General features: G+C 46.4%; 1 protein-coding gene across 4 annotated transcripts in view; it reads left to right on the forward strand.

The window, feature by feature from the left end:
* LOC138251924 (long-chain-fatty-acid--CoA ligase ACSBG2-like) overlaps positions 1-16,295 on the forward strand; it is a 411,952-nt gene that overhangs the window by 276,281 nt on the left and 119,376 nt on the right. For all 4 annotated transcript variants that reach the window (XM_069205692.1, XM_069205693.1, XM_069205690.1 and 1 more), the window contains 2 exons: positions 4,450-4,538; positions 14,865-14,985. In XM_069205692.1, coding sequence (XP_069061793.1) covers positions 4,450-4,538; positions 14,865-14,985 — 210 coding nt within the window. The remainder of the gene's footprint in view (positions 1-4,449; positions 4,539-14,864; positions 14,986-16,295) is intronic.

Below are 16,295 nucleotides of genomic sequence, written 5' to 3' on the forward strand. Positions count from 1 at the left end.
TAATTGGAACCTAGCTGGTGTGCTAATAACTTTGGCGCCATTTGACAAATCTTCAAAATTTTCAAAACTAATTTGCCTCTCACTTCAGCTGCTGTTTGTAAAGGTTTGGGGTGATTGGTCAAGTGGCGGCTCAGAAAAAGGAGGGGGGCCAAACGAGTTTTCCCCATGCAAGTTCGCATAGGGATTTTAGACACAACTACAGTCCAAACCACTGAATGGAGTTGCACCAAATTTGGCAGAAAGCTAGATCTTGGTCCAGTAAGATCTTTTCGTAATTTGGTGTAAATCAGTTCAGTAGATTATAAGTAATGAACATTTCGGGACTCATTGGGAGGTTCAGGCGTTTGGGGTGGGGTAGAGATGTATGTATTCGGGGAAGGATGGGGGGCCTGCACTGTGTTCAACCCCTAGCTGCACAGCGGCAGTTGGATTAACGTATGGTAATTAAATATTATTTTACACTTAAAAAATAAAATAAAAAAATCACTAGGGAAAAAACATTTACGGGGACGTTTATAGTTGTTGAGATTTTACACACACACCACCATAGAAATTCACCAGTGAGTTATCTTCGATAACTATACCGTGCGCCCTAAGGTATCTAGAACTCACCCCCTCACAGTGCATTCCTAATAACCCACATATTAAATCACACATGATATCTTATATTACATCACTGCAACATTTGCTTTAAAATTGTTCATGAGAACTGTGCATGGCGTGGCACGAGGTATAGTTGCCTTCAATCAGGAATTCGTAAAGCGCACTATTCATCTGTGAGGGTCTCAAGGTGCTGGGGAGGGGAGGGGGGGGGGGTAGAAGGAAGGTGCTGCTACTGCTCGAACAGCCAGGTCTTGAAGTTTCCTGAAGGTAAGGAGGTCTTTGGTCTGGCGCGGGTGGGTGGGAAGAGTGTTCCATGTTTTGTTGGTGAGGTGCGAGAATGATCGACCGCCGGTTGTAGTTCTGCGGACACGTGGTACGGTTGCAAGGGCGAGGTCAGCTGAGCGGAGATGCCGGTCAGGGTGTAGAAGGAGTCGTCTGAGGTATTCTGGTCCGGTGTTTTGCAGTGCTTTGTGAGTGGGTGAGGAGTTTCAAGATGATTCTCTTCTTGACTGGGAGCCAGTGCAGGTCTCTCAGATGGCCTGTGGTGTGGCAGTGGCGTGGGATGTCCAGGATGAGGCGTGCAGAGGCATTCTGGATGCGTTGCAGCCTCTTTTGGAGTTTGGCTGTTGTTCCTGCGTAGAAGGCATTGCTGTAGTCCAGCTTGCTGCTTACGAGGGCTTGGGTGACTGTTCTGGTTTCGGTGGGTATCCATTTGTAGATCTTTCGGAGCTTGTGGAGGGTGTTGAAGCAGCAGGAGGATGAGATGGTGTTGACTTGCTGGGTCATGGGTAGTGAGGGGCTTTGGAGCACGAGGGATAGTTGCCCTGGAGCACGAGGGATAGTTGCCCTGGAGCACGAGGGATAGTTGCCCTGGAGCACGAGGGATAGTTGCCCTGGAGCACGAGGGATAGTTGCCCTGGAGCACGAGGGATAGTTGCCCTGGAGCACGAGGGATAGTTGCCCTGGAGCACGAGGGATAGTTGCCCTGGAGCACGAGGGATAGTTGCCCTGGAGCACGAGGGATAGTTGCTTGAGATAACTCTAACTATAACTGCATGAATTGCTATGGTTTGTGTAAAATCTGAACCTAACTATAACGTCCCTGTAACAGCTTTACCTACAACTTCTTGTGGGCATTCTGAATGCTTCCCTGGAAATGCATTCCACCCATTGCTTACCTTTGTGGTTTGTAACTCACTTATTCGACTGTTCGAGCAGTAGCATCACCCCTACACCCCCCCCCCCCCCCTCCCCCCTACACCCCCGCCACCAGAGACCCTCACGGGTGAGTAGTGTGCTTTACACATTTCTGATTGATTGACTTATTTGCTTGGCTTTATTTGCTTTAGGCTGTCCAACTTGAGTTTGGCCCTCCTGTGAATTCATTTTCTGTATCAGGCCTTAAATCTAGTTCTTATCTTGGCACATTAGCTGCACATTCAGACAAATGTCAGGATGTGTCTTCTGAAGGAACTTGGTGCTTACTTCTCTTTTTCGGACTTCAAAGTGAGACAGTTAGAAAAAATAAATCATTCACAGCAAGATTTTTACAATCATGCAACAAATTGTAAATGTCAGTTTATGAATTGTGCATAATATAAGAATTAGGAAGGTACAAATGAGGTACACTAATGCTGAAGTGAGGTGGAAACAAATATTTGAGCACAATCAGAACACATCAATACAGTAATAACATTTCCACACACTATCATTTTTGTGCAGTTAAGCTGTCAATTGACAGTGTAATGGCTGTGTGCTACTGCACCATCCATACGCCACACTGCACTACTCTGCTGTCTGCCCCTCCGCGCCCTTTACCCAACTCTAGTCCACTCCAATCTACCCCACTCTACTTCACTCTACCCCACTATACTCGGCTAAAATACACCCCACTCTACTCCACTACAGTCTACCCTACTCCACTTGAATTTACCCCAGTCTACTCCGATCTACCCAACTCCGGTGTACCCCACTCCAGTCTTTCTCACCTGACTCAAATGAACCCCACCCAGTACACTCCATTCAACCCCAATCCATTCTTCTCCACTCAGATCTACCCCACCCAGTACACTCCATTCAACCCCACTCCATTCAACCCCACTCCATTCTTCTCCACTCAGATCTACCCCACTTGTCACTCAAATGTATCCCTCCACTCCAATGTAATCCACCCCAATCTACCCCACTCCACCCCTTTCTAATCCACTCCAACCTTCCTTGCCTAGTCCAGTCTTCTCAACTCATATCTGCCTCGATCAATCTCTTCAGTCTGCCCCAGTTTACTTCACTCTACTCCATTCTACCCTAGTCAATCCCTCTGTAGTCTACTCCAGTGTACCCCACTGCAATCTACCCCTCTCCTGTCCTCCCAATCTACTCCATGCTACCCTAGTCAATCCCTCTGCAGTCTACTCCAGTGCACTCCAATGCAATCTACTCCAGTCTACCCTAGTCAGTCCATCTATAGTCTACTCCAGTGCACCCCACTGCAATCTACCCCGCTCCTTCCCTCCCAATCTACTCCAGTCTACCCTAGTGCATCCCTCTGCAGTCTACTCCAGTGCACCCCACTGCAATCTAACCTGCTCCTTCCCTCCCAATCTACTCCAGTCTACCCTAGTCAATCCCTCTGTAGTCTACTCCAGTGCACCCCACTGCAATCTACCCCGCTCCTTCCCTCCCAATCTACTCCAGTCTACCCTAGTGCATCCCACTGCAGTCTACCCTAGTGCATCCCACTGCAGTCTACTCCAGTGCACCCCACTGCAGTCTACTCCAGTGCACCCCACTGCAGTCTACTCCAGTGCACCCCACTGCAGTCTACTCCAGTGCACCCCACTGCAGTCTACTCCAGTGCACCCCACTGCAATCTACCCCGCTCCTTCCCTCCCAATCTACTCCAGTCTACCCTAGTCAATCCCACTGCAGTCTACTCCAGTGCACCCCACTGCAATCTACTCCAGTCTACCCTAGTCAATCCCACTGCAGTCTACTCCAGTGCACCCCACTGCAATCTACCCCGCTCCTTCCCTCCCAATCTACTCCACGCCATTCTACCCTAGTGTAACCCACTTAACTTACTCCACTCCACCCCATCCCACTTCAGTCCGCACAATCCACCCTCCATTAATTATCTCCCAATCTTCCCCACCCCACTCCAGCCCTCTCCGTGCCACTAACTTTTAGCCGCGTTAAACTGCGACTCTGGTGTACAACATGGCTAAAACACATTGTCAAAGTCAGTAGCTCTCGCATAGGCGAGATCTTGTAGCTGTGCCAATGCTTGGTAGTGCTATGGTTTGATTCTGGTTTCAGATGACATTGATTTTGCAGACTAATTGTCGGTGACTGGCCCTGTTTTGCACTTTGGGTGACCCAGCAGTGCTTTTATTCACATGGCCGTACATTAGAGTAGTTTTACAGAGGTTTGCGTATGTTTTCATTTCTCAGCCCTACACCGATGGGTTCTACAAAGGTTTGCATTTTCCCTTTCGATGGCTGTGGTTTGTAAGTACTACGGTGTTAGGTGGACGTGGGGTTACACAGGCCCTCCTGGTTTGGGACACATTGGCTAGGCCGGGAAGGTTTGAGATCAGACACATAGCCTGGTTGTACCAACATCTGCTTTTATTTCCTGATAACTCCTGGTTATAGAAGTCCACGCCTGTGTGTTTCCGTGTTTGATTAGTTTTACACGCTGCGGTCTGCATGTTGCTTGTATGTGAACATTCTTCTGTGTCAGATGTGCCCGCAGTGCTGATGTGTGAAGCCGAGCCGCGCTTGTCCCTGATTATTTCAGGGGTGTCTCAGGATTAATTCCCATCTCTAACCCTCTTCTCCTTTCAGCTGGGCCTGGAGCGCTACCACGGAGTCGGGATCCTCGGCTTCAACTCTCCCCAGTGGTTCATTGCGGATGTGGGAGCAATCATGGCCGGGTAAGAGGGTCCACTCTGTCTCCTCTGTGTTAACTGGTCCTTAGTGTCCCACATCTAATCTGTCTGTCCGCACCTCTATCATATTGCAACACTTGTATAGCGCTTCCTACCCTAAGTGGGGCGCTGAAGCGCTTCATCCTTGCAGGCTGCAGCACTCTTCCTACGCGGGCACTGGGTGGGTGCAGCGCTACTTAGGGAATGAGCGAGAGTCGAGATTATTTACACAGACACTGGAAACATGTTCAGGGCTGAGCTAATACACCGAAGTACAGATAAAATGTGAATTTTAAATATATTGGTGAAACCACATCCGATCATAACATACATGTATATTTGGGTTTATTACTCACTGAATGAGTGAGCCGTCCAAAACTGCTTTTTATTGACTTCAATTCAGAGCACTAGAACCAGTTTTGGCAAAGCTATTTCAAGACAGCGACCCTTTCACCAATTCACAGAAAAATTCCTCCTGAATGATGAGCTCATTAAATACTTAGTTTAATCTTCAGAAAGACTGTCTGGACTCTTGGTCGAAGGAAGACTCTGTCTGGTCATTGCAGCGTATGCCTGTTTGAGGAGCACACACCTACAGCTTGGTGGGTTAACTTGATGTGTGCCAAGTCCTGGGTGATTCCCAGTGCCTCCTCCATTCCGCCTGAGATGAATGAGTGCCAATCAGTTGCCACTATTCCCTCCTGTTCCAGGAACTTGCAGTATTCTAAGGCGAGGTATCACCACATACCGCAAGGTTCTCATAAGAGCTGACAAAACAGGTAATTGCAATAGTATTTATATAGTGCTTACTACCCTTAACGAAGCGTAGAAGCACTTGTTGGCGAGTAGCACACTATTCCGGAACCCAAGAGGAATTAGTGGTGGATTAGTATAGGGAACTATGAGGACAGTATAACTTTTTAGAACACCCCCCCCTCTCTCCCCCAACACTTGACAGATCACCGAAGACTTTCCTTGTGCGACAATCACCTGCACACTTTTTTGGGAACATTTTGTAAGGTTGTCAAACTACACCAAAGATATAGGCAAGCCAAAAAACACTTTCTATGGAAACAATTTCCTAACTATAACCACCTACTGGTGACTGCCAGAGCCCAGCAAGTAAAGTGACTTGGTAGCCTATAGTGACAATTGCCTAAGGTGCCCTGGATAGTCATTGACAGGCTGAAGTTGTGGGGGCCTGGGCCGGTCAACTCTGAGAGAGGGCCTTTTAACATGGCTCTCCCCCCCACTTTTTCCCTGATGTCTTAGAAATTGTAGTGTCCAGGGCCCCTGCTAACCAGGTGCCCTGGGCCAGAACTCTTTCCCTAAATCTGTTGTGATGCATTGGCACAATTGGATACACCCTTTACTACCACTATAAGCCCCTAGTAAGTGGGTACCTGTGTGCCCAGGGCATGGGGTACTATGGTTCGGCCCCTGAGGGCTGCAGCACTGATTGTGCCGCCCTCTAGGGCCACGCAATCAGATGCACCCAGCACTGCCATTGCAGGCTGAGTGTTCTGGTGCAAACCTAAAACGTCACACTGTGTGCCTGTCCATCATACACTGCATTTACTATGGGTAAGACACCCCTCTGGCAGGCCTTACTGCCCTAAAGCAGGGTGCTCCATTTGCCCCACTGTGTCCTTGCCAAACCTGGGACATAGTGAGTGAACAGAGCAGCTATTTTAATACATTTGCTGGACACTGGTCAAACGGGTTTTCCAGCTACATGATGGCCACTCTGAACCCTGGGTTGTTTGGTATCAAACACCTCAATGATAAATCCAAACTGGTGCCAGTACCCAAGGGCACCTTAGAGGTGCCCCCTGCAAAAACTACCCTAGCGTGGTTGCTGACTGGTCTAATCCAGCTGCCACCTCTAGATAGCCAGTATACAAACATTGGGGGAGAGGCCTGCCTCTCCAGTTTGTAAGACAGTGCCCTTCCCGGGTGGAAGGGCTAACACCTCCTCCCTCAGGAATATGCACTGTCCTGATGGTGAGCTTCAAAGGGCTTATCGCCCTTGAAACTCGACCCCCAAGCTACTAGCAGCAGATGGCGCCCCCCTTTGCAAACTCCCACTTTTGGTGGGAGCAAAAGCAGGAAACCTAACAAATGGTAGGAGGAGTGGCCTCACCTGGCATGCACCACCCCTAAGGAGTTGCCTGCGAGGTTGACTCAAGTGCAGTTTCCACAATCTTGGAATGAAGGCAAATAGCCAATTAGGTTTAGGGCAGTGACCCTTCCCACGGGAAATGGTCATAGTGGGTGTAGCCACCCTAAGGTAAGTGTCCCATTGGACACTACCAGGTTCCCCTTAAAACACCCACTAAGTTTTTAGTATTTGGTAGGCACCCCTAGACCAAGAAATAAGATTTGAAAGGAAGAAGACCAGCACCAAAGAAGATCCAAAGCAAGAGAACCATGGAACTGCTGCATCAAGAAAAGGTGCTAAACCCTGCCTGCTGCACCCACGACCCAAAAATCGCCGCTGTTGAGGAGCTGGACACTGGACTGACCCCAAGAAACCCAGGGGACCTCCAGGCTTCACAAATCGCCCAAATCTCCCTTCAGAGTGGAGGCAGCACTCTGCAAACCAACAAGCCAGTGAGGGTCACTTCACTGACCAGCTGATATCTCCCAAACTAGAAGTTGCAGCCGGTATCAATGACACACTGACAACCGCCAGGACAAACCTCGCAAGTGTGCGAAGTTTGGTGGCACTGCGCCTTCCAGTGGCGGAGTCGTGCCAGTACCCCAGGTACTGGTCAGTGGATGTCAGAAACCAAGTAAAACCGCTCCCCCTGCGCTCCAACTGGACTAGAAGGAAGCCCCAGTCGAGGGACTTCAGGCACACCCAGACTTCCTGCCAGATTGCCCATGTTGTCCTGCAAGCAGCCCTGACCCCGACCTGCATCTGGACCAGAGAGGCATCTTTGCACACAGTTCTTGGATCAACAACTCAGCCTGCACCCTTGCAACGAGGAACCAGCTGTGCCCCAAGGGTCCCTCACATCTTGTGACCGCGACACCACAAGAAGACCCCAAGGCACCACCTTTAAACTGCTCCTGCAGACCTTTTCCAAGTGGTCCCTGGCAGTGGCCCTGCACCAGCTCCAAGAGTCTTCAACGCTGCTCCCACCTGAACCGCGAGCTGCCCGAACTTCTTCTGCTGGCACAGCATGCTCACCAACAACTGCGACCAACCTGCCAAAGCTTAACCTGGTAAAGTGAACGTATGATTTTATGTGCATTTTTACAGGTGGACTTCTAGTGATTCCTAAGGTGCATAATTACTCACAGAACTGAATTTATTAAAACTTGAAAAATTCATGACTTAGTACTTAATTTTGATAATCTTGGCCTCAAATTATGTCTGAAGTATTTTTATAAATTGTTCTTGAGTTATTCTTTTGAGTGTTGCATGATTGATACGGAGTACAACAAATGCTTAGCACTTCTCCAAGATTAGCCTAACTGCTCGACCAAGCTACCTCAAAAATTAGAGCATTAGGTGATCTATTTTTTGCCTCTGGAAACCAACGTGTTTGCCTGGACCCCCTACAGTGTGCCTAATTTGTACACTACATAGAGGGACAACCTCCAATCCAGGTAAGGAGATTGCCTCCTCCCTCATGTGTACTTAATGGCAGTGATAACTTTTGGGCATGGGAGGCACTATAAAAATGAAAACAGTGTAGCTGCTGTGCACAACTTGTTTCTGCGAGCTCAAAGCAGGTGCAGTGAAAATGTGGTTACTGTGCTATGGAAGACCTTGGATCTTCAATAAATAGGCAGGTAGTGATCAATCTGCAGACATTGTCAGTTTCTCTGCACATTAACTTCACTTTTTCACTACAAAAAAACACATTGTTTGGAGCAAAATGATTCAACATACTCCACAAGTGTGGAGTGACTGAGAATATGAAGAAAACCTGCAAATTACATGTCCTCAGTTCCTTACCTGCAGAAACCCAACTATAGATGAGGGTGATAGTGTGGCTGGTAAATGTCCTACATAGAGGTTGCTGAAACAAATACTACCACTCAATAGCATATGATTGCAAGAGGAACCAGACTTTTAATTTTGTTCTGATGCCCCAGTCCATAAACAGTGACATCCACTAAAATATCAGAGCAGAGGAAATGTGCGTTTAAAATGCTACATTTGTGCCAAATATCTCCAAAATGTCTTTAAACCAAATCCACTATATTCTCAATAATGGCGCTCAGTAAAAGTCTAAACAAATTACAGGAATCGGCATAGCCTGGGTGGAGGAAGGGACAACCCTGAATGGCTCACAAGAGAACTGACCTCATAGTAACTGGTTTGTCCTAACATTGAGACCTGTAGTCTACAGTGTTTTTCATTGTGCACTGCTTTTGCACTGGTAACCTTTTATACACGATATTACAGTGGTGTTGCATTTCACACGCCCAGGCTTACCAGAATATAAGGTTCCACAAGCATTTTGCTGCCAAATTACACTAGTTTGAAGATGTTGAAGACGAGGCGAAGCCTACACGTGGAGGATACTGGTGTACTGCCTCTGTGTAGACCCCATTCTGGATAAGTAACACAACCTATGGTAAAGCAAATTCTACATCTGTTTTACATTGCACCCTAAAACTGATCTTAGAGGTGTTTGCCAGACATCAGATGAGAATGTTTCTTCTCCAATGGACAAGAGCCACAGCCCATTTCTGCTCACCGCCTTCTAAAATTTGCCACCAGCTCTGCGTGTAGTGCCTGATGCCACCTACTAAATACATTGAAAACCTAAACATGCAAGATATGATTGAACCTTGAATTCTGTCTTTTTGTTGAAGTTAAATTGTGATCAGTTGTCCCCTTGTATTTGTAGATGTGGTGGGATTTGATAACTAGGCATTCTAACCCTGTTGACCTATCCCCAGTCACTAAGTAGCCCAACATAGCCCTGATTACTAGTTGCAACAACAATAATTACCTGTATTGGGTGGTAATACATCACACATGCCATGCAATTACGACTTAAACCCCACAGAATTACTGCAAGAGCCCATATTTACCTGGTGGTATTCCCCATGGCATCCCCTTTTCGATTGGGTTTAATGCACGCATCTACCATTTGCGCTGAGCTAATGGTAAGTGTGCAGGGTGCTGTGGTATGTTTGCAGGGGCGGTTTTAAGGCAGGGTTAGATGGAGGGGGTGGGAAGGGTGAAGTTGGCTGGTGGGAGGTGCTTGTGATAAACACCCCCACACCAAATGACTTGAGAGATTTGGGAAGGTGGCCTAGAAAGGGTTGTGGTTACAATACATCATTTTCAGATAGTCTCTTTAGCTGCTGGATTTCCCAATTGATAAAATAAGGTTTGTTGCTGCACCCAGTAAATCAGTGTAGAACCACTGGACCTTTTCTATTTGTGTGGCTTAGGTTTCCACATGGAAATTCTGCTCTGCGTTGTTGGTGGACTAAGTAGGCAGAGTGTAACACCATGAGGCATGAAAAGCAATGAAAAACAAAGCTTCCTGTACCAGTAAATGTTTTTTAGACGGCCTCAGTGGGTGAAGTTGGTGGGATCTACATTCCCAATTTTTTTTATTTTTACAATGGGTTTCTATGCTTAAAAGAAACATCCCAGAACAGTTACAACCTTCAGGTGGCTCTGGCTGAAAGGAAGGGGGCGTCTCATGTTGTGTGAACCAAAGGGCGAGGCAGGCAGCAGAAGATACAAGCCTAGTTTCCAGGGTGCCTGCTGCCTGAAAAATGTAAATGTGTGCGGTTGGTTAATCGGCACATCTAAAAGATGCTCGGGAGTCAGCATAATGCCTTACTAGATGGAGTCATTCGAGGCTTCACAGGGACAAAGATTTATTCTTTTTGAGAGGCACTGTAAGGGTATTATCAGCTGCATTCCTAGTGCATCTTTCCAATGGAAAAGTATTAAAGGATTCTAGGTACAACCTGACTGCGTATTACTAAATATATATTTCAACACTTTTTTCCAATCTTAAACGCTTAGAGGCAAATTTATTCACAATTTGTGCCGAGTTGATGTCCTAAGGGATGCACAACGCTGCAAACAGTTGATTCGGGATGTACTTGCCAGTGCAAAACTTTATTTGCACAAGAAAGTAGCCCTAAAGTAACAAAGTAGCAATAGTACTGTTGTGACAAGGCGATGTACAGTGGGTGGTACATCAGCATTCTCATGCATCCACCCACCCACGGTTTTTAAAGCAAAGCACTATCTTCTAACATTTGTAGACGGGGCTTTGCACAGACCGTTAACACATCTTTTAGGCTGCCTTCTACTTTGAGATGTTTTTATTTCTCCAGATTTTTCACACTTTGCAAACTGCATGGCTGAGAACCACTGGCTTTTCAGGGGATGGCTAAACCTTGTTCATGGACATGCCTTTTGGTGGCTCTCGCCTTTTGGTGAGAAGGCGGACTCAGCCCTGGCGTTCTTTAAGGATAGCAGAGCTGCAGATGGGTGGAGAGTTTCTAAGTGCGCATGTCAGTTTGGCCGGCCTCAGTGTCAGCCAAACTGACATGCGCACTTGGAAGCGCACCACCACTCCTTCTCCCCTTTTTCTGGTTTTGTAGGAAGGGGGCAGCCTCCTCCACATCAACAAATAAAGGGATAACAAAATATTATCTTTCTGCCTTCAGCCGTGTGGCAATGCGCCTCACCTGCTAAGGTTACACTAAAGACCACTGCTATGGTTACACTAGAGACCCCTGGAAGCTTGGCTTTTTCCCTAGTAAACTACTTGCACACACTAAGCTTATGTGCCCCAGGCAGTGGACCTTCCCCTTGAGTGTAATTTGCTGCTGCAGTGGACACTAATGTTTTGGATTAAAAGTCAACAGCAGAACTGTCCTATAGCCCTATTTGATAAGGCTTCCCAGGGAATGCTGCCTTAAAGTAATATGCAGGAGTCAAAGGCTGTATGTAGGAAGAGGAGAGGTGATATGGTGCTCTTGGCAGATAGGATTTGATTGCAGTGGGCCAATGACAGGTGAATTAAACAATGATTTGAATTTTCATGTCATTGACAGCTTGAGTCAGCTAACAGATTGGATAAGATGGGCTAAGTTGTTGGAGGAAGAGCCCTCCTGATGCGTGCCTGCCACAAGTTTGTGTGAGTACATGACATGCACACCTTGAAATGCAAATGGGCAGGCCTTCCTCCAATCTGTGGGGTTTTAATTGCCAATCCACTCATATTTCAACTGTCTAGATACCTCTATAGCATGAAGCTGGTCTTTACACTGTGGAGCACTGTACAAGTTCAATGATCAGCATAAAATCAATGATTGGTAGAAGCGGAAGCTCGGCAGTGGGCAGTTAATACATTGTGATGTCGTGTTTTTTAAAGACTGTCTTCAGCTTGTTCTTGAATTGGAGCAGCATTGGGTGGTCCTAATGGATACAGGGGTGTGTCAGATCCTGGGGTCATAGATTCAAAAGTCCTACTGTCTTGTGGGTCTCATTTTTAAACTTTAGTCTGCTGGTGCCCCTGGCTACAGATGTGCTGAAAGCCAGAGATGGTAGATTTGTCTGCAGGGAAAGCAAGGGGTGCTGGTTATGGTGGCTTTGCAAATAATCCAGCTGGCATTAAAGTTGGTGCAGATGCTGCAGGCTATCAAGAGAAGCCAGTTGAGTTCCATCGGGATGAGGGATTGCTCTTCATTCCCTGGATGAAACGTGCTGCCATTTGCGGGATTCCCATCAGTGTGAGTATGCAGTCTGGGAGGCCATGGTGTAGGTGTAGGGCATTACCACCATCCAAATACAAGAGTATGAGTAGTTGATCAGTTCTAGTCACTTTCTGGTAGAAATGATTTCTCTTCCTTTAGGAGGGTGTGCTGGCTGCCTCTTTGTTTTTGGCCAGTTTGTTCCTTGAGGGCTCTGAGGTCTATTTAAAATGCAAGTGACTTGGAATTTCTTGAAAATTGGGATTCGAAGCAGTCAGGTTCTGTCATTGAGTTGGGTTTGTACTGTAGCTGGTTTGTTCATAGCAAATAGGAATTCTGTTTTTCTTGGGCTGAGCTTTAGGTATGCACTGGACTTCCAGGCCTGGGTGTTGTGCAATCAGTGTTTGAGCTGTTGGATGTGGGAAGCAGAAGAGACTTTCATGGAGCTGTGCATCATCAGCATGTTGGTGAATGGTGATGCAGTTATCTGTAAGCAGAGCACCAAGTGGCTCCATGTAAAGGTTGAAGATGACAGACCCAATATCACCCTGGGGGGAAGGTGACAGATCTTTTGGGGAGCTGGAGGTGTCCATGTGAACAAACTGTCAGTTGGAACGATAGAACCAATAAGACATTGCCAGTGGATCCCATTCGAGACTGTTTATGAAAATGTTCATTATTTTGTTTTCTGTACTTGTGACAAGTACGGTTCTAGATTGGTATACTCTTTATTTGTTTTCTCTTAAATTGTCAGTTGTTGGTTGATCTGCAGTTGATGAGATGGGAGGGGCACACTTCAGGGGAAAATGGGATGACAATTCAGAAATAAACCTATCCCAACTGCACTGGCTTTTCAGCAACACTTGGTGGGGAGGAAATCTCTACCTTGTAAAGGAGCTGAGTGGATTTAATCCTGTGGACTGCTGCTGGCCAGGTTCGGTACTGACAGGGACAAGATGCCTTTCATCCTTCAGGAGTCAAAAGCAGTGCTAGTGAGTCGACTAATTAAAACACTTCAAAGAGCCGGAAACAGATCATGTCTTGGTGTGCAATGATTTCTGGATTTTAATCATTTAATACAGCATGTTCTTAAACTGAGCCCATGTAATCCTTGCCTTCACTTTTATTGAGAACTGAAGTCTAGTAAGCTGTGAGTACTTAAGTCTTGTTTAGTGCCTTGCAAGTTCATTTTCTAATTCCTCACAATGGTTTCAGCACTGAGGACTGATGTGTGAAAGTCTGTAGCCTGTAAGGCAGCCATTCTGAAAAGTGCATTATTGGGTAAGAAACATGCGTCCTGGTGTGGCCTGGGCTGAAGTCTGCTGAGCCCCTGATGGAAGCGCCTGTCCACCAGAATACAGCAACCCTAGAATGTCCCTCCTGCCTGCTTACATGGCAGAACGTAGCTATGGAATTACCCCATCACTTTATTTCTCCAGCTGCGTCTGAGGCATGCCTACTGTGTCCAGTACATAATATAAACTTGTAGTGGGTTTGGGTCACCCCTTGCTTATGGTTGGCTGGCTGGCTCTGTAGTCTTCCAAACGACTTTACGTGGGCATCTCTCACCAGCAGTTTTTGTATGTATCCAGTGGTCCCAGGCAGCTTCACGTGGGCTCCACCCTAGTGGATTTAGTGCACCCCTTTTGAGCAGATTCAGGTGGGCTTCGATTTGGCAGCATTAGCTCTACATTCCTTCCTCTCAGCAGTTTCAGGTGGCCTTCTCCTTAGCAGCCTTGGCTATACATCTCTTCTGAGCAGCTACTAGTGGGCGACCACTTTTCCTCAGGTTGAAGTAGCCACCCGTAAAAACTTCTCTCTAGCAGTTTACGTTGGACATTATCTTGCCCATATATGTTTTAGGTAGACACCCCCCACCCCACATGTGGACTTTGTCTTTTCCATATCAATTTAAGCTAGACTCACTTCTCTCTAGTATTTTTAGGTGGACATTATCTTGCTGATATCCATTTGAGCTAGACTCACTTCTCTCTAACAGCTTTAGGTGGGCGTCCCTTGTCCCTGTCAGTTTTAGGTAGAAACTCTCCCCTGCCCTTCTCTAGCACCTGTAGCTAGAACTTCCTTTGCCCCTATCAGTTTTTAAGTAGATGCCCCTTCTCTCTAGGTGGTAATTCTCATTAGCAGGTTTTGCATACTCAGAACAAAAGGCCAGGGCACACCCAAAATATAACTTCGTATGGTAGATCCAAGTGGTGCTTCTGGAATTGAATCAACGTCTGGCAAACAGATGACACTCGATATTTATTACAGGTGAGCACACAATGGTCAAAATTCCAATCAAGTGCCCACATAAAATAGAAGTCCAAACAGCAAAAAACAGCCGACTCGTGTTTCGTCTTCAAGACTTTGTCAAGGCTTTAGCTATGCGGATATATGTAAGTAAAAATAAGATGCAATAGAGTCCCAATAATCCATTAGGATGAAGTAAGTCTATCGATGAGTCGATCATGTGGAGTAAAGTAACAAAGAAGGGCTATGATAAGCCTTGTGGTAATTGAAGTGTAACCCTGCCGGTCGTGTCGGTGTCAGTCGAGGAAGAGTTTTGCATACTCGTCGGTATGAATTGTAAAACCTGGTACCACCAATATCTGTCGAACCCTTGTTTTCTCTTTGCAGTGGTTTTGCGGTTGGGATTTACACCACCAACTCCCCGGAGGCGTGCCAGTATGTGGCGGGTGACAGCAATGCCAACATCCTTGTTGTGGAGAATCATAGGCAACTAGCCAAGATCCTGCAGGTGAGTGCGAGATGGCTTCAGGTGTGCCATGAGGGCAGAGTGGGCGGGATTGCGTGCTGGTGGGTAAGTACAGCGCCTAAACACTCTCCCTGCTAGCCCTTCATGGGTGCGCTGCAGATCAGAGTGCAAACACGGACTACTAAAAACCTGCTTTGACCTCTTGTGCATTAACCTCCACCTGGGGGTACCCCAGTGTCTCAACTTATACATTTACCTTAAACATCTGCTGCAAAGATATTGCCAACAAGGACTAATGTGACCAGAAATCTGTTCTAGCTTGTTTAATTGGTCAGAGAGTTTGCATTTTAAAATATCTTACAGGTTAAGACACCTGATGCAGAGATCTTTGTGTGCACCGAAAATTTTAGGGGAATTATAAAAGCAGTATAACTCTGGTGGTATATACAATCCTGGGAGTTCTGTGCTTTGTCCGAACAGTTCTGACTCACAAAGTACCATAGAGAGTTGATGTACCTGCTGCAAAGCACATCGTGTAACATGCAGATCAGATTAGTATTTTATGGATGGATAAGTGGGTACGGATTTTAACACTGAGATGGTTTTGTTGCTTCCAGTTCATAGTTGTAAATCCTAATATATCAGTGAGTTGTTTACCGGCATCAAGGAGCTGCATGCAAAGTGTACGGCATGGGCTTAGTTCCTTAGTTTCAAGGAGAGCCCTTCATTGCCACCTTAGAATAGACAGAGAAAAATCCATCACTAAGTCTTGTTAGTACAATAACCCCAATCACTGCGTTACGTTTTATATCCTGTTTCTCCCGACCATTTGCTCTTGACATATGTTTACAAGAAAACATAATCTGATTTTCACTGTATAACCCTTATTGTTTTAAGTAACACTTCCTGTAAAGTCATTTACACACTTGTATGATTTGTTTGTGTGTGATGGAAAGCTCTCTGACACCTACATTGGCATGGACTATCGCTATAAAATAAATTAGGCGCCATTTAAGTCCGTATTAGTGTAATTACTCCTACATACAGATACATGTTGCTTTCTTACCGTGCGTGCCCATCTTACAAGGAGAAGGGGTCAAACAAAGTCCAAAACCTGCATCCAAGTCAGTTTTCTAAAATACTTGTGAGGCGATGTCATTAAGTAGCCTCTTTCTGGTTTGGTTAAACCAATTCCCCCCCCCCCCAACCCCTCCTTTTTGGCTTTTTGCCAGTGTGTTTGACTTAGTCTACTGAGAGCCTGCTAATCAGGACCCCAGTAGTTATGCTCTCTCCCTTAAATTATGATTGTTGCATACTGGCAACCCAGTATTTCACCCACAGTTGGCGTACTG

This window comes from Pleurodeles waltl, chromosome 1_2 (assembly GCF_031143425.1).
Source record: "Pleurodeles waltl isolate 20211129_DDA chromosome 1_2, aPleWal1.hap1.20221129, whole genome shotgun sequence".
Lineage (NCBI taxonomy): Eukaryota > Metazoa > Chordata > Amphibia > Caudata > Salamandridae > Pleurodeles > Pleurodeles waltl.